The sequence below is a fragment of the Myxocyprinus asiaticus genome, chromosome 6 (assembly GCF_019703515.2).
Source record: "Myxocyprinus asiaticus isolate MX2 ecotype Aquarium Trade chromosome 6, UBuf_Myxa_2, whole genome shotgun sequence".
Lineage (NCBI taxonomy): Eukaryota > Metazoa > Chordata > Actinopteri > Cypriniformes > Catostomidae > Myxocyprinus > Myxocyprinus asiaticus.
The window spans coordinates 49,814,705-49,838,854 of NC_059349.1; the positions used below are offsets into that span (position 1 = coordinate 49,814,705).

The 24,150-nt window shown below is 38.7% G+C and overlaps 1 protein-coding gene across 1 annotated transcript in view; it reads left to right on the plus strand.

The window, feature by feature from the left end:
• The first annotated feature begins 1,766 nt into the window (after nt 1-1,766).
• Nucleotides 1,767-24,150, plus strand: part of LOC127443146 (dual specificity calcium/calmodulin-dependent 3',5'-cyclic nucleotide phosphodiesterase 1A-like) — a 154,430-nt gene continuing 132,046 nt past the window's right edge. The window contains exons 1-3 of the mRNA XM_051701691.1: nt 1,767-1,965; nt 21,127-21,177; nt 22,193-22,364. Of these exons, the coding sequence (XP_051557651.1) occupies nt 1,773-1,965; nt 21,127-21,177; nt 22,193-22,364 (416 nt within the window). The 5' untranslated portion in view covers nt 1,767-1,772. The remainder of the gene's footprint in view (nt 1,966-21,126; nt 21,178-22,192; nt 22,365-24,150) is intronic.

Here is a 24,150-nt window from a genome sequence, read left to right on the forward strand (position 1 = left end):
CGCTCCCTTGGAAGCACACCGAGAGCTCATGTGTCATTACTGAATGTAGTTTTTAAAGGAACAGATTCAGATAATTCACTCTCATGTCACTCAAGTCATTCCAAACTAAAAAAGGCTTTTTTTCCCCCCAGAATGTCCAAGCTCCTCTTTTCCATATAGTAACGGTATATAGTGACCAGTGGCTGTCAAGCTACTTAAGGGACAAAAAAGTTACAGTACTCTATAAAACTAGTGTAAAATATTTTAAAGTCCTCCAAAGCCATTTAATATCTTTGTGTGACGAATTGAAGTCGGTATTTGCATAAAATCTTTCCCTCCACCAAAGCTCTAAAATTGTATTCGCTCTTCCACATATTCAAATGTCAATCACAAAATGAAATTTAAGAGGTACAGTGGAAGGCAAGACTTTTAGGGACTACAATTTTGCTCTTTTCCTCACACAAACCTACTGTGTGGCTTCAGAAGACTTACACATGTATGAGTTGTATTGAGTAGGGTACAAAAATAGCAACAAAAACTACCACAGTACTTTCCTTAACACCTGTTTGTTACAATGCACTGAAAAATGTTCCTGATTCATGAGATCATTGCATGCAATGTCCTAAATTTGATTTTAAGGTAGTTTGATCTAATATGTAATATTTTTTTTTTAATCTGGCAAATTTATGTAGCTAATGCAAATCCTTGAAATTATCAAATTTTTGGAGCCAAAATACTTATTTGTCATTTTAATTTTAGTGCAAGGTGATTCAATCAAAAGTTTTTAAATAACTGTCCAATAAGTGAAAGCATAGTATTTGGGGTAAAAATCCCCCCATAAAATACACAGTTTTTTTTGTGTTTTTTTTAAAGGTTCATGCAGTAATTTTTTCCTCATTAAAAAAGTTTTACTCCTAAAGAAATGAATTGTCATTTTTAAACATATATATAAAATCATGAGCACTCACATAACACATAACAACACATGGAGAGGGTCCCCTCATGGGGGCGGCCATGTTAAAAATGTTCAAAGTGTGCTCAACTTCACTGATCCAATCATAATGGAGATTAATTTGTTTATAGAATACTTAAGATGCAATGAAATGCCAAATGTGACTGAAATGAACAGAACATTTTCCTGAAGTGGTTATTTTGAACAAGTATTATCTTAATTTTAATCAGAAAAGCATCTTGCTGTCTCAAAAGTATTTGCCGTTGGCAGATTTTACCCAATTTTAATCAAAACAACCGTCCGTTATTATTTCTTTTCAAACTAATTATGCTTCTCCATCATTAATTAATACAAATAAATGTATTTTTTAAATCTTGATACACTTTGTGACCAGCACATTGTCCTTAAGGTGTAACCAACCTTTAACCCTGTTGTACTCTACTTTTATGGTGCCTTTTTTTGTCTTTGGAGGTTGACAGTCAGTGGTCACCATCCACTTTCACTGTATGGAAAAGAGCAGCGAGTACATTCTTCAAAATCTCCCTTTGTGTCCTATGGAACAAAGTCATAATGAAAGACATTAAGTCCCTACTGAAATGAAAAATGTGAGTAGATACAAATGAACAAAATAAACTAGGCTAATTAAGATGGTTGCTAAGCGCTTGATGCCCCCACCAACCCAATGTGCGTTGGAACAGCACATTAATGACAGAAGACAGTTGGTTTAGTATTGTCGTTTTTTGAGGAAGAGAGATAGATAGAGGAATGACAGAGATTGAATCAAAGCCATGGAGTGTATGATTCGGTTCTCGTCCAGTCAGCTGAAGGTTGTTGGGCAGAGATGGGCTCAGTGACCTCAGCTTTCACCAGGTCGCGCAACACGTTGGTCAAAGTTGGTTCGGAACCACAGAAAGAGTCGGACGGGAAACAGCGGACCGCCTCCGGTGTGATATCAAGGCAAACTAGCAAACAGCTGCTGTCTGAGGCGCTGAAAACAACCGGGACCTTCAAATCGACGACAACACAACTTCCAGGTACGGATGGGTTCGAGTCTTACATTGTTAAAATTGCTTTATTTTTATGTTCTGGCCTCAAAAGGTATTTGGACACTTAAGTTACACTTACAAATGCATAAATGTCGTTACATTACAAAATACCAAACTAAGTGGCATGTCCAAACATGTGATGGTGATTACTTCAACCAACTGGACCCAAGGTGATTTTTAGTGGATTTTCAATGTTCCCTTAAAGGAATATTTTGGGTTCAATACAAGTTCAGCTCAATCAACAGCATTTGTGGCACAATGTTGCTTACCACAAACATTTGTTTTGACTCGTCCCTCCTTTTCTTTAAAAAAAGCAAAAATCTGGGTTCAAGTGAGGCACTTACAATGGAAGTGAATGGGGCCAATCCATGAACGTTAAAATGCTCGCTGTTATAAGTAAACAAAACGTGTTCTAACACGATTTTAGTGTTATACAATCGCTTACTAATCTTTTCTATGTAAAGTTACAGCCAATTTTACAACATTGTTGCCATGACGACTTAATGCCGTAAACACTAAACCCCTAAAATGACTGTAAAAATGTTGATTTACACAACTTTACACCTCAAATAATACGCAAGTTTTAACAGAAAAATGAATGTAATTGCTTTTATAAAATTGTAAGCATCACATTTCTGCCTTTAAACCCTGCAAAATTGGCCCCATTCACTTCCATCATAAGTGCAGCACTGTAAGAAAGGATGAGTCGAAATTAATTTGTATACATTATGCCACAAATGCTGTGGATTGCGATAAACTTGTACTGAACCTGGAATATTCCATAATGTTTACTCAGGAGTTTGTAACCACAGGTGTAATTCATCACATTACCTATGGATATGTTCCACTAAGATTTGACAACCAGAAAGTGTCTAAGTACTTTGTCTTCATTTTAAACATTATACAGTATCAGTTGTTTCATCACTGAAGTTCACCTGTTGAAGTTCTTTTTGTGAAATGTTTTGATTCAAAAAGTGTGCTTGTGCTGTGTTTCTTTAAAATACATCTCACAAGATATTTTGCTATTTAAAGTAATGATATTCTTACACTTCTGACACCCTCCACCTGACCCGATGAAGAGACAACTACTTGCCCACCCTAAAGAACCAAATGCACCCCCAAATTTCGCATCTTAGTATCGGCCCTGAATGACATTCATTTTTAAGTGTGAGTGTCCAAATACTATTGGGGCCACTCTATCCATCTATTTAGTAATTGAGGAATTTCAGTGCATGCCTTCATGAGACAACAGGTGGGAAACAGGTGTCTGCTCATTTTGGGTCAAAAACACGGGTGATAGCAGCCATTTATCTGCACATTAGAGAGTTCAGGCTCTTGTATGTGATGATCAATGATGTGCCGCTGCGATTCTTTGAAGGGTCCAGATCCAGGTTGATTGAACTCTTTGATGTTAGAATAACAGGGTCTCCTGATGCTTTATATAGCACAAGTGCCGTCTGAGATAGTTTTCATGCAATCTAAAGCCTTGCAAGCTTGATTTTCCTCGTGATTGCTGACTGTCCAACTGGAATACTTAGGTACTATTGACATAATCATTACTTTTGCATTATGTCAAATAAAATTACTAGATTTATTATATACTTAAACAAAGGTGAAAAGACACTATTTTTGTAATAAAAATACACTCTAAGAAGAAAAGATTCTGTATTATTCTATAAAGGGGCTGTCACACTATGCTTCGTGCTCCATTCACTCCCATTCAAACGCACCCGAATGCAGCAGACCAGAAACGCAAAGTCATGTGAAGAAATTTTGTACTACGCTGCGTACCAAAGTTTAACCTTGGTGAACTCTGAACTGTAAATTCGTACAATGAGAGGAAGTGTGACCTACAGAAGATTGAAACATCACATACTGACCTCTTGGCTTAATACAAAGAATACATATTTTAAAGCTGCGTGTTTTATTGTTGCAGGAAAGTGAGTAGACAATATATTAAAAAAAATTTAATATAATAAAATTTGTTATTTGTGGTGTATTATTTACTTACACCAGAAGCCCTTCTGAGTAACATCATATCCTGGTCTGTTGCATTGTACGAAAAAAAAATTGCATGCTCAAAGCCTAGTGTGACTGCACCTTTACTCGCTTTGTATTTTGGAACCCCTAAAAGGTTCCATATAGAACCCTTTATAAGGGTTCAACCAACAGAACCCTGTAGGGTTCTTTGTAGTCTAAAAATGCAAAAAATATATAATATATGAAAATGAATATGATACTTAACCAAAAAAAAAAAAAAAAAAAAAAACATCTGGAAATTGTCATCATTCACTCAACATCTTGTTGTTCCAAACCTGTATGAATTTCTTTCTTCTGTTGAAGGGTTTGTCCAGATCTACTATTAAATTATTCAAAAATAGATTACAAATGCATTTCACACAAAACAATTACTTGAATACACCTCTTTTATGATGAACATGCTTTAAATTACTGAGTTCAAAGTCATTTTAATATTTTTTTTTCTGGGGTTTAAAGTTGAAAATGTCATGTGTTGTAACTGTCCAGAGACAGTAAAAAAAACAGAGTCTCATTAAAAGCTACATAAATGTTGGTGAAGAGTAATCTTTTATTATTATTACTTAAAAAATTAGCAGTGAACAACTTTATCTTTAAATACGATTAATATTTGAAAAACGTTTGTACATGAAATCAAAGTCGTGTGGTGTAACCCAATGGTTCTCAACCTTTTTGACTCCAAGTCCCCCATTGTCTATTCGAAGGCTCCCCATGTAGGCAATTAGATATTTATATTATAAGATATATCTGTTATAAGATATTTCTTTAAAACTTGTGATTCCAGAAATGTGTAGAACTGTATATTCTTCATAAAAAGCAAGCTGTTGAAGGGAGTTATTACATTTGTAGAATTTTCAGTAAGTTGAATAATAATAATTATATAAAAATCATAATAATCTATCATATTTTAAATAATTTTAAGAGATCTTGAGGCCACCCTGGAAGTGTGCTGAGTCCCCCTAGTGGGTCCCGACCCCCTGGTTGAGGACCACTGGTGTAACCAACATGTAGGTAGCCATTTTGTTGTCATAAAAAACATAAAACAGAGAGGACCCCTTTAGATCCTCAAGACTTTTTGTAGTAAAAAAATTAATTTTATCATATCGTTAAATATTAATATTTTGACATTTTTATGAAAAGGCACATTTTGTTCTTCTTGATGTTCCTGACTCAAAAATGCATGATATGTTATAAAAAAAAAAATTTTTGATCTTAAATTATATTTGACTTTTGTTTTTTTTTCTAAATTAATGATTAAGTTCCCATATTCATTCCCATGTATTCAAGGTGCAAGAAAAGTATTGTAAAACCCTTACTTGGTTAAACCACATGACATTTTTAAAGTCATTTTTTGTAGAAATATTTGTGAAACCAACATGAACACACGTTACATTTGTACAAACTTGACACGCGTTTTAAATAGATTTTTAAAAGTTTTATCATTTTTTTCACCTTGGACAACCTTATTTGTCAATGACCCTGAACACAAAAGATGATGCAAAATGTGAGCTTCAAACATTCGCTTTCATTGCATCTTTGTTATTCCATAGAATGAAAGTGAATGGTGACTGAGACTAACATTCTGTGTAGCATTTCCTTTTGAGTTCTATGGAAGAAAGAAAGTTGAAGGGGTTTGGAACAACTTTAGGGTGATTAAATGATGACAGAATTTACATTTTTTGGTGAACTATGCCGTTAACCTCCTGAGATCCGAGTGAAAAATAGATTACCCTTTTTGATTTTTGATAGTAACACCTAATAAACATGCAGAAATAATAATAATAATAATAATAATAATAATAATATATATATATATATATATATATATATATATATATATATATATATATATATATATATATATATATATATATATATTCTAGACCAAATAGTTTTCCTAAAAATTAATGGCAACATATGTGGACAGCGGGAAAAAGCTGTGAAATTTTAAATAATACCAAGCTGTAGAAAGTCTGATTTTTAATATATATATATTTTTTTATCAAATTGTTTGTTTCCAGGAGTGATGGTTGTTCATGTTTTTGAGACTTTACAGACATTACATCAGAAATTAGCATAATTAATTCTGATTAAAATTAATGGCCAGCATCAGCCAATCACTGCAAACCATGTTAAAATAAAATTATACATTATAAATTCTGAATCTATGTACTGATTACCATTGTTCCATGTCTGCCAAACATTGAGTGGTCCAAACATCATCTGCAGCCAGAAACCAAACTTTTGCTAGGAAGTTTGGATAGAATGTACTTGCACTTGCATAGAGAGCTATAGGATGCTTCCTTGCTCCCAATTTAGTAAATGACTTAACCTCCAGTGTGCTGTCTGTCTGCACTGGCCTCAGAACAGTTTCGAAATGCACCTTATTTTCATCCTAACTCCATTTAAAGCCTCTGAAAGCAACATTTTTCAGCTTTTGGATGAACCCATTGGTGCTCATAATGTTATATTTTGGCCACTAGAGGCCCTCATTGTGTTTCATTTCAGTTTCCCGCCATTGTATCGTGTTATTGTTTTCACATGTGCCTCGTTCTGGGCTGTGTATTTAAGCTGATCACTTCCTTTTGTTTCTTTGCTTGGTTATTGATGTTCCTAGCCAGTTGCTGCCGTAAGTCTGCTATAGTTCTAAGTATTAAACTTTGAATGCCTTTTGGATTGTTTTTTCCCTGTGTTTATTTTTGCTGTTTTTTGGTGTCTTTTTTTCCTGAGTTCTTTGGAGATTATTTTTTCCCTCCTTTTGGATCCTTTTTGGACGAAAGATTTTTCTGTTTTGTGGTTAGTAAGAAATTGCTTTTTGTACCCTTTTTGCTATTTTTGTTAAAACTCTTCTGAGTTCATTTAAGAACGCGTGTGACTATTGGGTTCAACTCCTTTCTGTGGCTCAGTGGTGGAAATTAAGACTCTTGCGCCAGAGACCCAAGTTTGAATCCTGGTTCTGACAGAATAACCAAGCCAAACATTATGAACCCAGAGACGCCTAATGCTCAAACTCCTGGCCACAATTGCTCGGCAGGAGTCCACAATCCAACGCCATGAGTCAGCATTAGTTCAGCAGGAGACTGTGATGACTAAACACTCAAGTGCTGTCAGATCTCATGATTTCTGTCCGTCAGATCCTGGACCGGCTGCCCTCTACTTCAGCTACTGTTTCTACTGCTGCCTCGGTACCCCTTCCGGATTCTCGAGTGCTCTCTCCTCTGATTGAACCTCGCCTACCTCCACCACAACATTTCTCAGGTGATCCCAGTGCATGTGATGGGTTCCTGACTCAATGCTTTCTCACATTTGAATTACAACCATCTTCCTTCCCCTCAGATCGGGCCAAGATTGCATATGTTATCACCCTCCTTTCTGGCAAGGCTCTTTCTTGGGCAACAGCGGTCTGGAAGGCACAGGCACCCTTCTGTTCAAGTTGTTCTGTGTTTGAAAAGGAGTTCAAGCGAGTCTTTGACCACCCCCTCAGTGGCCGGCAAGCCTCTAAGAGACTTCTCACCCTCCGACAAGGTAATGGCAGCACGGCTGAATATGCCATACAGTTGCAGCAGGGAGCGGCTGGAATGACGAGGCCCTCATGGTGTGTTTCCTGAATGGTCTGTCTGAGGCAATCAAGGATGATATGGCTACCAGAGAACCTGCTCGTGATCTCGAGACCCTCATGGATCAAGCAATCCGGCTGGATAATCGCCTGAGGGAGAGAAGACTGAACCGGCCATCTGTTTCCACATTGTCTGCCAGTCCAGCACTTGCTCAAATGCTACCAGTGCCCCACAAGTCCTCGGAACCCATGTAGTTGGGAAGGACTAGGCTTTCCCCATCTGAACGAGACCGTCACATGAGAGAGCGCTGTTGTCTATATTGTGGATTGAATGGCCATTTTCGCTCCGCCTGCCCCGAACTTTCGGGAAACGCCCAGTCCCGTACAGGCAAGGAAGGCCTGACAGCTTCACCTTCCAACTCTGGATTGTTCCTTCCCATCACACTCACTTGGGGAGATCAAAAACACCAACTCCAGGCATTGATTGATTCTGGTGCTGCCGGGAACTTCATGGATATTTCCTTTGCCAAAAGTCTCCAGATTCCTATTAATTCCCTTCCTGCCCCCCTAACTGTGACAGCCTTGGATGGAAGACCGTTAGCTCCAGGGAAAATAACCCACCTCACCTCTCTCCTTTGTCTCGTCATTTACCAGCACCAGGAGAGAATGTGCTTTCACCTTATACAGACTCCAGAGTTCCCTATTATCCTCGGTCACCCACTCGGTCTTTGTCTCTCCCCGAACAAACTGCTATGGACAAATACATTAACGAATCCCTTGCGGCAGGTATCATCCAACCATCCACTTCCCCTGCTGGAGCTGGATTTTGTTTCGTTGGGAAGAAGGATGGCGGGCTCTGGCCATGTATTGATTACAGGGGCCTTAATAAGATCACTATTCGAAACCGCTATCCCTTGCCGCTAATGACCACTGCTTTCGAAATTCTGCAAGGAACCTCCATCTTCACTAAGCTTGACTTGCGCAATGCCTACAATCTCGTGCACATCAGACAAGGAGATGAATGGAAGACCACCTTCAACACGCCCACTGGGCACTATGAATATTTAGTTATGCCCTTCGGGCTCACTAATGCTCCTGCAGTATTTCAGGCTCTCATCAATGATGTTCTCAGAGACATGCTCAACCAATTTGTGTTTGTCTACTTAGACGATATCCTCATCTTCTCGAGTTCCCTCCAAGAGCATGTAAAACACATCAGTAAGGTTCTCAGACGTCTTCTTGATAACCATCTTTATGTTAAACCTGAGAAATGTGAGTTCCATGTGACCAAAGTTCAGTTCCTGGGGTTCATTATCAAGCCTGGCCAGATACAAATGGACCCTCAAAAGGTTCAAGCAGTTGTGGATTGGCCCTCCCCCTCGTCGGTAAAGTACAGCGTTTTCTTGGCTTCGCCAATTTTTATCGCAAGTTCATCCGGAACTTCAGTACTGTGGTGGCTCCTTTATCTGCCCTCACCAAGGGGAACACAACCAGCTTTAATTGGGGACATGAAGCAGAGTTGGCCTTCAGCAAACTCAAAAGCCATTTTACCTCTGCACCTATTCTCATTCTCCCTAACCAAGATAAACCCTTCATCGTGGAGGTCGATGCTTCGGACGTAGGGGTTGGAGCTGTGCTGTCCCAAAGGGGGGAGGACAACAAGTTGCATCCATGTGCATTCCTTTCCCACCGCCTTACACCGACTGAGATGAACTATCACGTAGGGGATCGAGAGTTACTGGCAGTTAAGCTAGCGCTTGAAGAGTGGAGGCATTGGCTTGAGGGGGCCAAACACCCATTCCAGGTATTCAGGGACCACAAAAATCTGGAATACATTCAGCAGGCAAAGCGACTCAACCCCCGCCAGGCACGTTGGTCCTTTATTCTTCAACCGATTCAAGTTCATCTTATCTACCGCCCCGACTCTAAGAACCTAAAACCTGATGCTTTGTCCCGAGTATATGTAAACACTCCTCAGGAAGATTCTATTGAATCGATTATCCCCAGTTCCAAGATAATAGCTCCTATCAGGTGGGATCTGGAAAATACTGTAAAACAAGTCCAAGCCCGAGAACCTGACCCAGGAGGGGGGCCAACCCACTGCCTGTTTGTCCCTAAAGCTGTCCGCTCCCAGATCCTCCAGTGGGGACACTCCTCTCGTCTCACTTGTCATCCTGGTACCTCTCGCACTTGAGTTCCTTCAAAGACTATTTTGGTGGCCAACTATCAAGGAGGATGTGACAACATTTGTAAACGCATGTCCCACGTGCAACCAAAGTAAGGTCCCTCACTGTTCTCCTCAGGGGCTATTGCATCCTCTCTCCATACCTCATAGACCTTGGTCTCATCTTTCCATGGATTTTTTATCACTGGACTTCCGCTATCACAAGGCAACACCACTATCATGGTCATAGTTGATAGATTCTCCAAGGCTGCCCGATTTATTCCTCTGCCCAAACTACCCACCGCTAAAGAAACTGCTGAATTGGTTATAAACCACGTCTTCCGAGTCTATGGCATCCCACAAGACATTGTCTCTGATCGAGGACCCCAATTTTCCTCCCGATTCTGGTGGGCATTTTGTCAATCTCTGGGGGCTACAGTGAGTCTATCTTCTGGGTTCCACTCGGAGTCCAATGGGCAAACGGAGAGGCTTAACCAAGATCTTGAGACTACACTGAGGTGTATGGCAGCTAACAACCCATCCTCTTGGTCTTCCTTCATCATGTGGGCAGAATACGCTCACAATACTCTTTGCTCCTCTGCTACAGGCATGTCCCCTTTCGAGTGCCAGTTGGGATACACCCCTCCACTATTCCCTGAGCAAGAAGTGGAGGTTGCAGTTCCCTCTGCTCAACAGTTCGTTAAACGTTGCCACCAGACATGGGGAAAAAAGCCAGACTCAAGCTCTCGAAGGTCTCTCAGCAGTATCAGCACCAGGCCAATTGCATACGCAGACCTGCCCCCACTCTGCGCCCCGGCCAAAGAGTCTGGCTCTCCACTAAGAACATTCCCTTGCGGGTGGAATCCCGTAAACTTTCCCAGAGGTTCATTGGCCCCTTCAAGATTGCCAGGAAAGTAAACCCAGTTACTTATCGCTTATACTTGCCTAAGTCTTTGAAGATAAATCCCATTTCATGTCTCGCTGTTAAAACCTGCTTTGTCTTCTCCTTTTCTTGCGACAGTTAAACCTCCCCCTCCTCGTATCATTGGTGGCCAGCCAGCTTACACAGTCCGCAGAATACTGGATGCCCGTCGAGTACGTGGGTCCCGGTAGTATCTTGTGGACTGGGAAGGCTATGGCCCTGAGGAGCGCTCCTGGGTTCTTGCCAAGGACATCTTGGACCCCAAACTAATTCAAGAATTTCATGCTTGCAATTCCAGTCATCCGGGAGGGAACGTCAGGAGCCGTTCCTAGAGGGAGGGGTCCTGTCAGAGTTTTTTGCTTTAATGTTATATTTTGGCCACTAGAGGCCCTCGTTGTGTTTCATTTCAGTTTCCCGCCATTGTATCATGTGTTATTGTTTTCACATGTGCCTCGTTCTGGGCTGTGTATTTAAGCTGATCACTTCCTTTTGTTTCTTTGCTTGGTTATTGATGTTCCTAGCCAGTTGCTGCCATAAGTCTGCTCGAGTTCTAAGTACTAAACTTTGAATGCCTTTTGGATTGTTTTTTCCCTGTGTTTATTTTTGCTGTTTTTTGGTGTCTTTTTTTTCCTGAGTTCTTTGGAGATTATTTTTTCCCTCCTTTTGGATCCTTTTTGGACGAAAGATTTTTCTGTTTTGTGGTTGTTAGTAAGAAATTGCTTTTTGTACCCTTTTTGTTAATAAACTCTTCTGAGTTCATTTAAGAACACGTGTGACTATTGGGTTCAACTCCCTTCTGTGGCTCAGGGGTGGAAATTAAGACTCTTGCGCCAGAGACCCAAGTTTGAATCATGACTCTGACAATAATGCAGAGTAAATATAACATTTCTAAAGAAAAAATGCACTAAAGTACACATTAGTGTACATTCTGTTTAGCAGCGTGGCATTTCGCGGTACATCGCTCAAGTTTTTAAAATATCGGATGAAACTAGAGACTCTAATCTTTGACTCAAACAGGCTTCAATTAAAAAACTTAATTAGGGGGTAGCTCAGCGAGTATTGACACTGACTACCACCCCTGGAGTCACGAGTTCAAATCCAGGGTGTGCTCAGTGACTCCAGCCAGGTCTCCTACGCAACCAAATTGGCCTGGTTGCTAGGAGGGTAGAGTCACATGGGGTAACCTCCTCGTGGTTGCGATTAGTGGTTCTTGCTCTCAGTGGGGCACATAGTAAGTTGTGCATGGATCACGGAGGGTAGCATGAGCCTCCACATACTGTGAGTCTCCGCGGTGTCATGCATGACAAGCCACGTGATAAGATGCGCGGATTGATGGTCTCGGAAGCGGAGGCAACTGAGACTTGTCCTCTGCAACCCGGATTGAGGTGAGTAACCGCGCCACCACGAGGACCTACTAAGTAGTGGGAATTGGGCATTCCAAATTGGGAGAAAAGGGGATAAAAAAAAAAAAAAACTTAATTAGGTTTCTTACCGGATGTAATTTTGTTGCTGTTTCTCCCAATGACAAACTCCACTGTGATCCGTATGATGAAAGTTTAACCCTTTACAGCTTAGAGAGTCTCCTGAACTGAGATCAGTCAGTTTAAATAAATTACAATTATGCGTTGTGCCAAAATACAACTTACACGCATGTGGATGCGGAGTCGCACGAGGTTAACATACTCTTAGGGAAATGTATGCCCTTTTAAAGTGTTTACTTCTCTGATCTATTATAATTATTGTAGGATTCCACTCACATATTGTATTTGGAAAATATTACTTCTCTGTCCCCTTTATCATGTGACCGTTAAGAGGTGACCCTCGAGGGCGACCAAAATATCTCCTGTAGCTCTATGTTTCATGGTTACCATGAGCAGGCAACAGTATTGTCTCTCGCAGAACTCCCCGTTGGCCCAAGCCTCAGAGTTCTTCAGGTTTTTCTCCCTCCATGGCGTTGCTTCTCAAGAGAGCCACAGACGGGGAGACACCAACCAACAGAGTGACTGAACGTTAGAGCAAAATAGCAGTTTAGATCATAAAAGTTAAGTGTTTGATTAGAACTATAAGTGTGCTGTTAGGTTGTATGGAGTATTGTAAGATGTTTTGAATGCCATGTTCTTGCGTCTCTCACTAGGATGCTACAGTCACATGTTTGTGACATAGCTGAAGCAAACTCATCTCATCCCTGGGTGCCTGGGTGTCTGAGGATGAGACAGACACCTGCAATGAATAATTAGTGCTTTTGTTATTTAAATAATGAGCAATCAGTTTGAACAGATGAAGCAGAACTTCGCACACAGATCGTGACTGTATTGCAGATTTAACAAAAGAAAGAGTCGAATTGACTCTAAACATGGACTATACTCTTATTCTGTTTTATTGACGTTTTTCAGAGATTGAATGAGAACAATTGAAATTGGTCTTCGTTAAAATACTTCTGTGAAAATGTTAGAAATTTACTTAGAAAATGAAGTATTTGCAAATATAGTGGCAAGAAAATATTTCTGTATTAATTGGTAATATAATGTGACCTCTTCTTCATCAAAGTCACAAGTATTAACAAACATAATGAGCTTAACATAACACACAAACAATTATAATCTTTCATGTCTTTATTGAAAATATCCCATTAAACATTCACAGTGCAGTGGAAAAAGTAAGTGAACCCTTGGTTTTATAACTGGTCGATCCTCCTTTGACAGCAATAACCTCAACCAAGTGTTTCCGGTGGCTGCTGATTAGACCTGCACAAAGTTGAGAAGGAATTTTGGACCATTCTTCCTTTCAGAACTGCTTCAGCTCAGCCATATTGTTAGAATGTCTGGTGTGAACGGCTCTCTTGAGGTCATTCCACAGCATATATATTGGGTTAAGGTCTGGGCCCTGACTGGGCCACTCCAAAAGGTGGATTTTCTTTTTTTTGAAGCCATTCTGTAGTGGATTTACTTTGATGTTTAGGGTCATTGTTCTGCTGCATCACCCAACTTCTTGGGAATTCATTTTTCCAAATCATGATGCTCCCATGACTGTACTTCACTGTTGGGATTATGTTTTCATGTTGGTATGCAGTGCCCTTTTTACGCCATACGTAGTGTTGCGTGTTCTTCCCAGACAATTCAACCTTAGTTTCATCAGTCCACAAAACATTTTCCCAGTTGCATTGTGGAGTGTTAAGGTGGTCCATGGCAAACTTCAGGCATGCAGCAATGTTTTCTATTGGAAAGCAGCAGCTTCCTTCATGGTGTCGTGGTGATTTTTTTTACCTCATTGATCATTCTGCGGTGTGCCCTTTGAGTCATCTTGGCTGGACGGCCACTTCTAGGGAGAGTAGCCACAGTACTAAACTGTCTCCATTTATAGAACTAAATGTGGACAGACAAATATCTAAGCTCTTCAAGATAACTTTGTAACCCTTTCCAGCCTTATGTAAAGCAACAATTCTTGATCGTAGGTCTTTTGAGATCTCTTTTTGGTGAGGCCTGGTCCACGTCAGCAGATGCTGCTTATGAATAGCAAACTCAAAATGTTTGAGTGCTTTTTATAAATCAAAGTAGCTCTAATCCACACCTCCAATCTTGTTTCATTAATTGGATGCCAGGTTTGCCAATTTATGATTCTAATTCACTTTTGTTGACATCATTTTAACCAACTGGTCCCATGGTGATTTTTTTGTGAATGTATGAAGTCTGTCCCCTCAGGTTCACACAGGTATCCTAGCAGAGTAACCACAGGTGTAGTTCATCACATTATGGACATTATGGATTACCAGTATGCTCCACTAACATTTAATAACAAGAAAGTGTCCTAACTCTCATTTTTAACAGTCTATCGATTGTTTTATCATTTAAAACCGTACAAACTACTTTTGACATGTTTTGCTTAAAGTGTTTTTGTGCCATTTAGATTTTTTTACAGAAAGATAGCATTTGCTTTGATATTTTGTTATCTAATGAAAAGACATTAGAACATTTTCGAGTGTAGCTCAAGTGTCCAAAATGTATTGGCATTATTAGGATTTCATCACATTTCCACACTGTCTATGACATCACCTTTTGTAATGAGGGTGCACGCATGGAATCACTAGAGAGCACACGCTGTCTCACATCTCCACGACAACATGCACGTGCAACAACTTTTTCCGGTGAGCTCATGCTGTCTCTGTTCTCACAGACTAATTTATGCTTTAATGTAGACATGCTATCATAATCAGTCTCCTGTCAAGAGATAGTATTGTTGGGCTGAAGAAATGAGAGAGGTGTTGGAGTGTAAATATTTGCAATGAATTTCCATCCTACATAATTAAGAGATGTTTTATCCCCCTCTTGTGGTCAAATTAAGAAAATACTCAAAAACCCAATTAGGATAAGTTAACCCAAAAATGGGAACTCTGTCATTATTTACTCGCCCTCATGTTGTTCCAAACCTGTACAACCTTCTTTCTTCAATGGAGCCCAAATGGAGATTTTAAGCAGAACGTTATAGATACACCGATCAGCCAGAACATTAAAACCACCTGCCTAATATTGTGTAGGTCCCCCTCGTGCTACCAAAACAGCGCCAACCGGCATCTCAGAATAGCATTCTGAGATGATATTCTTCTCACCACAATTGTACAGAGCGGTTATCTGAGTTACCGTAGACTTTGTCAGTTCGAACCAGTCTGGCCATTCTCTGTTGACCTCTCTCATCAACAAGGCGTTTCCGTCCACAGAACTGCCGCTCACTGGATGTTTTGTGTTTCTGGCACCATTCGGAGTAAATTCTAGAGACTGTTGTGCACGAAAATCCCAGGAGATCAGCAGTTACAGAAATACTCAAACCAGCCCGTCTGGCACCAACAATCATCCATGCGATTATCTAATCAGCCAATCGTGTGGCAGCAGTGCAGTGCATAAAACCATGCAGATACGGGTCAGGAGCTTCAGTTAATGTTCACATCAACCATCAGAATGAGGGAAAAATGTGATCTCAGTGATTTGGACCATGGCATGATTGTTGGTATGCATCTTGTATACAAGTTATTATTAACAGTAATTCATTAACAGTAATTAAACAGTTCACACATATGTACTTAACATATCCTAAATGTATTAAAGTACACAGAACTAAGAATATTTTAAGAGGAAAAAGCCAATGCTTGTATTTCTTAAGTGCTACTGTAAATAGAGGGAGTCAAAACTCTCAAATGGTTAGATAGCCCCAATATTATAACATTATTATTATTATTATTTGTTATTGTTATTTTAAATACACATCCTTACTAATGTTTTTTACTGCAGTAACACTAACTGGTAACTGGTGTAGATTCATATTTAAATCTATTAGGGCAAATATTTTTTATTTATTAGACTTTTTTTATTTATTTATTTTTACAGCTGTGAAAGTTGTAATTAAAGGTTTCTAATTGTGTGTAGGCTATTATTATTATTTTTTTTTTGAATAAATACTAAAGTTTATTTTATATGATTATCAGCATTAACCTAACCACAGTAATGAGGAGCCATCCATGGTCTTACCTGTTGTCTTACCACTGTTAAACAATAGAAGAACAATGGTAACATTTTATAAAAGGCAAGTACAATTTAAAATGTAGGGGTTAAAATCTGAACTTTCATGAGTTATAGACAAATTATTGACAAAGTTTTCCTCCTTTTCTAACTTGCCATGTTTGCCTACAGATATTCTAAAAGTGACTTAAATCATTAGGCATGTGTCCAGTTAAACTCATATCATTCTCATAAACATGCAGATATTATTTGGATTTTTTTGCGTTATTAATGTTAACTATTAAACAATTAATTGATCGTTTATTTCCACGACAATCGATTATGAAACTTATCTGAAAATTTACATCTCTGGGGAACTGGGTAGCTCAGCGAGTAAAGATGCTGACTACCCCGAATCCAGGGAGTGCTGAGTAACTCCAGCCAGGTCTCCTAAGCAACCAAATTGGCCCAGTTGCTAGGGAGGGTATAGTCACATGGGGTAACCTCCTCGTGGTCGCTATAATGTGGTTTGCTCTCAGTGGGGCATGTGGTGAGTTGTGCGTGGATGCCACGGTGGATGGCGTGAAGCCTCCACATGCGCTATGTCTCCGCGGTAATGCGCTCAACAAGCTACGTGGATTGACAGTCTCAGACACAGAGGCAACTGAAATTCGTCCTCCACCACCCGGACTGAGGCGAGTCACTACGCCACCACGAGGACTTAGAGCGCATTGGGAATTGGGCATTCCAACTTGGGGAGAAAAAGGGGAGAAAAACAGAAAAAAACAAATTGATATCTCTAATTCTATTTTATTTTGTTCTTTTCTATTCTGTTATGTCTAACAACATTTTATAACTAATGTTCAGTTCAGTTTCTTTATCTATTATGTTCCTTTCTGTTCTGTTCTATTCAATTCTTATTGTGGTTGTGTTTTTTTTTATTTTTAATTTTTTTTCTCTGTGTATACACACACAGATCAAGCGCAGCTCTATGCCATAAGTCATTTGCATAAAGTCAGTGGGCATGGCCATGTAGTTTTGGTATTTTCATGCAAGCATGCACTAAGACTAGGCGCAAGTGGGTTTGGCAAAATCTGTAGAATGTAAATGGAAAAGGAGCTTTCCAATTTGTATACTGCACAAACTAATCCTTCTCTCACATGCGAGACTTACATATTAAACCATCACATAATCGGCAGTGGTTTGAGGTCACCCTACCCTACTGTATTTGGATGGAGATAAAGACCAAATTTCTAAAACTGTTGTTTATTATTTCACCATAATAGCTCCATCTCTGCCTCCACCCTTCTATTCATCTTTACAGTTTTATCTTCAAGCCTTTGAACAGAAAGAAATGATTTGTGCTTAAGTAAAATCATGGAAATCGCATGGCCTTGGCCCGGCCTAACACATTTCTGGGAATGTGTTTAACAAATCTGTAGTAACTCAGAAAGGATTCCATTCCATGTAGAAGATAAAATCACACTTGTGCACATACACACACTCTCACACACACACAAAAAAAAGCACATTTGATGAAAAACAAAACAAAGCATTACAGAACATTGCACAGACACCGGTGAGTTGTAGTGCAGATGAGAGGGGCAGAGTGTGTTATGTTATGCATTGGTACACTAAGTGCTCAGTTGAGAGGGGACTCACATTCAGCTGGGGAGACAATAACGAGACTATGATAGAAAAAATGACAATAGTGTGTTATTTGAGAGTATGTTGAGAGGAGGCCAGGATAGATAAAAACAAACAAAAGGACAAGAGATAGAGACCCAAACGACTCCAACCCACTGGCATACAGCTTTATTCCATGTAGTCTACACTTTGGGATTTTTCGACAAGAGCTCTGAATCTGAGGAAACTGACAAAATCCACAGCAAAAGGTAGAAAAAATAAAATAAGAAAAAATGACTGAAACAGGCTTTACAAAGGGAAGAAGTGCCACATTCATCATCGATGGATTCAGCTTCACTATTGGTAAGAAATGAGAAGCTATGTTTATTAGGTCCACTTGCACTGAAATAGAGTATGTGATTGTGAGTATGTTTATTTCATGAAAATTATGTTGATACATTTCGTGAAAAAAAAAATGCTTATTTTTCATTTTTTATTTCTGATTTGATTTCTTGTGGCTACAAGTATTTTGACTCCGTAATTAGTTTTCTATAAACTGATATAGTTCTTTTACAACACATCTGTTGATCTCAGAAAATATGTGAAATTCAGGATCTGGATAGCAAAGCTCAGATAATTTCATTTTTGAAGAATTTGGTGAGGAATGTTCAAGTTCATATTGAAAAAAGTTTGTAACAACTCACTGTCGCACTCCACTGGACCTGACTAACAACACGTCATTTACAATGAGCTCAAAGCACGCTGAGCAATTGATCGCGGGGCCACGTAACCATGATGACAGGCAGATGTTTGAAAATACCAGTGTTATGATGAAATGTGAATATGAGGCTCCCTGATGCATTCTTATTGCTATAGGGTAGCTTATCCCGCAGTGTTATTTTCTCATTAACAAGTGCGTTAATTAAAGGGATAGTCCACCCAAAAAATGGAAATTCAGTCATCATTTACTCACTCTCACGTCGTTCCAAACCAGCATGACTTATTTTCTCCTTTGAACATGAACGGAGATGTTAGGCAGAATGACAGACTGAATGAAAGTCATGTGAGTTTGGAACAACATGTGGATGAGTAAATGAAGACAGAATTTTCATTTTTGGGTGGACTATCCCTTTAACTAATACCCTTGATAATGAGAAAATAACACTGCGGGATAAGCTACCCTATAGCAATAAGAATGCATCAGGGAGCCTCATATTCACATTTCATCATAACACTGTGGCATTTTCAATCATCTGCCTGTCATCATGGTTATGTGGCCCTGCGATCAATTGCTCAGCGTGCTTTGAGCTCATTGTAAATCAATCAGGTCCAGTGGAGCGTGACAGTGAGTTGTTACAAACTTAATGATGAATGATAAGTGTAATTTTCGTGCCAGCGCAAAGTGCAAGTGGTCGTGGGTGAGAGTGTTTGCACTACTGTGGGTGTAGGCACACAAACTGTGGGTGTAATGTACTGTATGTAAATTAAGTGACGCAAAGCGTAATTTGCTGTTTTCCTGAGAAATAGGTCATTGCGCTAAGACGTTTCAATACCACCTCTTATCTCGCCGCAAAGGCCAAATTCAGTTCCTGCATTTGCAATTTGAAGAATTCACCAGCAGGTGGTAATAAAGTTAATGTCCAAACTCTTAAAATATAGTGGAACATTACTGTAAATTAAGTCTCTGACAATCACTGTCATAGCAGTTTTAAGAGAACAAATATGAGATTGTGTTAAACTACCTAAAGGTCATTGTATATTTTTCAATTATTATTATGATGCAAAAGTGGCCAGTGGAAGAAGTTGGAGAGAGTAAACTTTTTCGTGTTTTAATTAATAAATTGAATTTTTCTAAATTAAAATCGACAGGTGGAATTGAAGTGCGTGCTGATACAATCACTGTTTGTACTAGCCATGATTTGTATGTCAGTAGATAAAACATTATTAATAAGACTTACTTTCTCTATAATTTAACAGAAAATACATCTAAATTTTGATGAGATTTACATTTTCTATGCTGTAAAAGGAGTGTATTGCTGTCATAGAAAAATGCCTGGCATTCATCAAGGATGCAGTTAATGCACAAAAGATTGTAAGTCCATATTTCTATTCTTCTAATTGCATAATCAGCATAATTGCATTTACACTACCAACTTCTTATGAATGTGCTGTCTTTGTTTATATCGCTATGACAGAGATGATGCTGGAGAAGAACCTCAGAATTAAATTACACTGGACCCAGCCCATTTACGTGTTGCATGTGCGATTTTGCCAAACCCACTTGCGCCTAGTCTTAGTGCATGCTTGCATGAAAATACCAAAACTTCATGACCATGCCCAATGACTTTGTGCAAGTGACTTATGGCATAGAGCTGCGCTTAACACTAGCACTCTTAAAATAGGGCCCATGGTGTGTAGGTATGTTTTGTTGAATTAAAACTAGAAAGAGCATAAACCTTCCCTGTTTGGGAGAACATTTAACTCGCTTTTAGCGCCACACAGTGGACATTTCATCTTGAAACTGCTGTGTTACGTGTAATGAACCACATCATGTAATTTTGCAAAAATGTCGCCACAAGTCATGTAATTTTCATAAGATCTGGCTGTCAAATCATGTGCCGTGTTGAGGAGAGGCGTGCTATTACTTTACTAAGTGATTGGCTTGATTGACCTTCACAGTATAATGGCAAAAGACTTTTCTGTGGAACACAATCATTCTCTGTGCATTTTTATTTTATAGTGACTCACAGTACGAGTACACTAACAACACCCCGCCAGTCCTCTACTGACCAAGATCAATTTAAAAACCTTATGAAAGGCTCACAAAACAGCAGGTAAATTCCTATTAAAGCAGTATTCTATGCTTTTCCAGTTCATTATATTCATATAATGCAAAGAGACACATTAAAAATGGCAGCAAAAAAGCTTTTTGTGTGGTACATTTAATTTAGTCTCTGAAAAAATAAAGGCTTTTAAAAGATAGTATATGTTTTTTAGTTTTTTTTTAGATGTACACACACACACACACACACACACATGTTGGTGCGGCTATCCTTTTGAGGACTCTTCATAGACATAATGATTTTTATAAACTATAGATTCTATCCCATAACTCTAACCCTCACAAAAAACTTTCTGCATTTTTACATTTTCAAAAAAACATTGTTTTGTATGTTTTTTAAGAATTATGGAGACACTAGAAATGTCCTCATAAACCACATTTATAGCATAATACCCTTGTAATTACCAGTTTGTAATGTCCTCGTAAACCAACCAACCAAACACACACACACACACACATACACAATATGCCACTGTATTAGTGTGTCTTATTACTCTGGTCTCTTTTTCTCTGAAGTGGCTAATGAGTATGGTGAACCCAACTTCAGGCCACTTGCGAGATTTGCAAGTATTTTCTTTTGATAAAAACACATTTGAGGTCTGTTGCTTATTGGAATTTTGTACTAACTAACCCGGATTTTTGTTTGTCCAAAGTCTTATATCTTGTTTCAAATTCACAAGCCCAAGAGTAAATTGAAATGTACTGTAGAAGGAATTATTTTGCTTTTACATCCAGAAAAGACCAATTGCTATAGAAATTGCTTTAGAGATTCTGTGGTTTCATAGCTCACACTGCCACTCACTGCATGTCTTTACAGTAATGAAAAATCTGGAAATATCAGGGAATTTTAAAATTGTGTTTCTCAAGCCTGGAAATTATCATGGACATTTCTATCGTGAATATAAATGTACATAATTATACTCAACTATGAAATATTAAAAATAATATTGCTATAAATTGCTATTGAGTGTAGCCTGTATAAAATGATTTTTAAAAATCCTTATGTAAAATCCCAAAAAGTTATGAAAGTTTATGGGTAAAAGTGTGGGTAATTTGTTACCAGAGCTGGAATCTTGATCTTGTAATCTTTACTATTTTTGGGAAACTTTAAACATTGAAAATAAGTTGAAAACTTGATTACTGTGTGTTCAAATGCTGAAGTAAATTGAACTTTTTCTCTATTTTGGTTCATTTAAATGGACAGCCAGGTTCTTGCACCAACAGGTCTTACTCTAGATCTAGGCCTCAATAGATCTAGCCTTGGTATTGGTCTGGAAGTCTGATAAAGGTCTGGGTCTGGTCCTGGTGGATCTGATCTTGACTCCACCTCTGGTCATTACAACAATCCAATGTTGGCAGAAGCAATTTCTATAGGCAATATTGTAGACATGAACCTTCCACTAGATGGCAGTGTCTTTCATTAGATACAGATAACCAGACTAGTCATTTTCTGGGGTGAATTGTCCCTTTAGTGACATTTTTGATCCTAGATTTATAATCACCTGCAACCATACTGCCAAAAAATAAATAAAATAAAATTCAAGAGATGTGCACATCTAAGTATTTCTTATCATCTTTGCAGGCTCAAAGGCTCAAAGTGGACTGTGGAACACTCTCACAGCTGGGACGAGGAGTAAGGAAAAATTCAAAGTTCAGAGGGATGTTCCAGATGATCCACACAGAATAGAAGAGATCCTAGCAGATGAGCTTCCGTTTGCAGACGTGCCAGAAGCAACAGAGAAAGCTGCTGTCAGGTTCATTTAATTCCATTTAGTATAATTAACTGTTCTTTTATCTTTCATGTGATTAATTCCCATCACTGATGGGTCTGGGAGCAGCACCCAGAGGAAAATTGTATCATTGTCTCAGACGTTTCTCTTAAAATGATTTAGGATAAATATAAATAGACACAAATAAGAGTGTAGAGCTATAGAATAAAAGGGATAGTACACCCAAATATGACAACACTCTCATCATTTACTCACCCTCATGCCATCCTAGATGTTTATAACTTTCTGTCTTCTGCAGAACACAATTCTTTTTAGAAGAATATTTCAGCTCTGTTGGTCCATACAGTGCAAGTGAATGGTGGCCAGAACTTTGAAGAGCCAAAAAGCACATGAAGGCAGCATAAACGTAATCCATATGACTCCAGGGATTAAATTGTTATCATCTGGAGCGAAATGATAGGTGTGGGTGAGAAACAGGTCAATATTTAAATATTTAAAATATTAATTCTCCTCCTTGCCCAGTAGGTGGCGATATGCACAAAGAATGTGAATCACCAAAAACAAAAGAAGAAAATGAAAGTAGAGATTGATAGTAAAAAAAGGACGTAAATATTTATCTGTTTCTCACCCCACCTATCATATCGCTTCTGAATATATGGATTAACCGCTGGAGTCGTATGAATTACTTTTATGCTGCCTTTATGTGCTTTTTGTACCTTCAGATTTCTGGCCACCATTCACTTACATTGTATGGACTTACAAAGATATCCTTCTAAAAATCTTTGTTTGTGTTCTGCATGTGCTAATGTGGATAGCATAGCTCAGATAATTGGGTCTTGATAAAATATGATCGGAAATGTTTGAGTTCATAAATTTGAAATCTCTGACTTTTGATTGCATACTTTTGTATCTTGGCAAATATGAATACAGTTTAAAACATTGTTGAGTGATCTTCTCTAAAACTTTAGATATGTGGGGTCTTTTGCTGGATAAGCCAAATTTTGCTCTCTATTTATTCTCATTGCTGTCTTGGAGAAACAACTGAGATTTAAAGAGACATAAAAAACACAGTCTATTTTAGAGTTATCTCTTGGGTGATCACAAAGGGGGCTGTTTAACATGACGTCGATGTTTCTTCCTTGAAAAGCTATAGGGTGGCTTATTGACTTTTTCAATAACACAAGAGTCAATGTTATGAAGTGGATATGCATGTTGTTACTTTGACACTTTACGTTTTAAACAATAGTAGGATGATAGATCAGGTGCGTGTGACCTTGCCTTTCCTTGCCAGTTTTAAAACAACAGATGGAGTGGTATGGTGCAAAGCATTCTCTTCATTAGTTGACAGGATTGAAAGCTCTTGAGAACTCCTGAGCACATCGTGAGTTGAACAATAATTAATCTGCTCCACATCAAGCAGTCTTGCTGTACTATCAACCCACTGCACATTAATATGGCTGTTATCAAATGCTCTGCTAACTTTATGGAGATGCATACTAATATATTAGCATACACCTAATTCTGCCTAGTCTGGGGTATGGCTAATGTGGACTCCAGTAAATTTGGTATGAAAGCAGCCTAGCCTAACTTGCAGAAATGATACATGATGATGTACTGTATAATTAGCCTGTTATAGTAAAATGCTATTTTTATTGCTGCTTGTCTCTGCAGAAATTGCTTTTGTTTGCTCACATTAATTCAATGGCAGATTTAAAATGCAAGTGCCGTTCTGTGCATATTAAGTTATGGTAGTACACTACACATCACGCTCCATTCACTCCCATTCGAAGGCATACGAGCGTGGGAGACC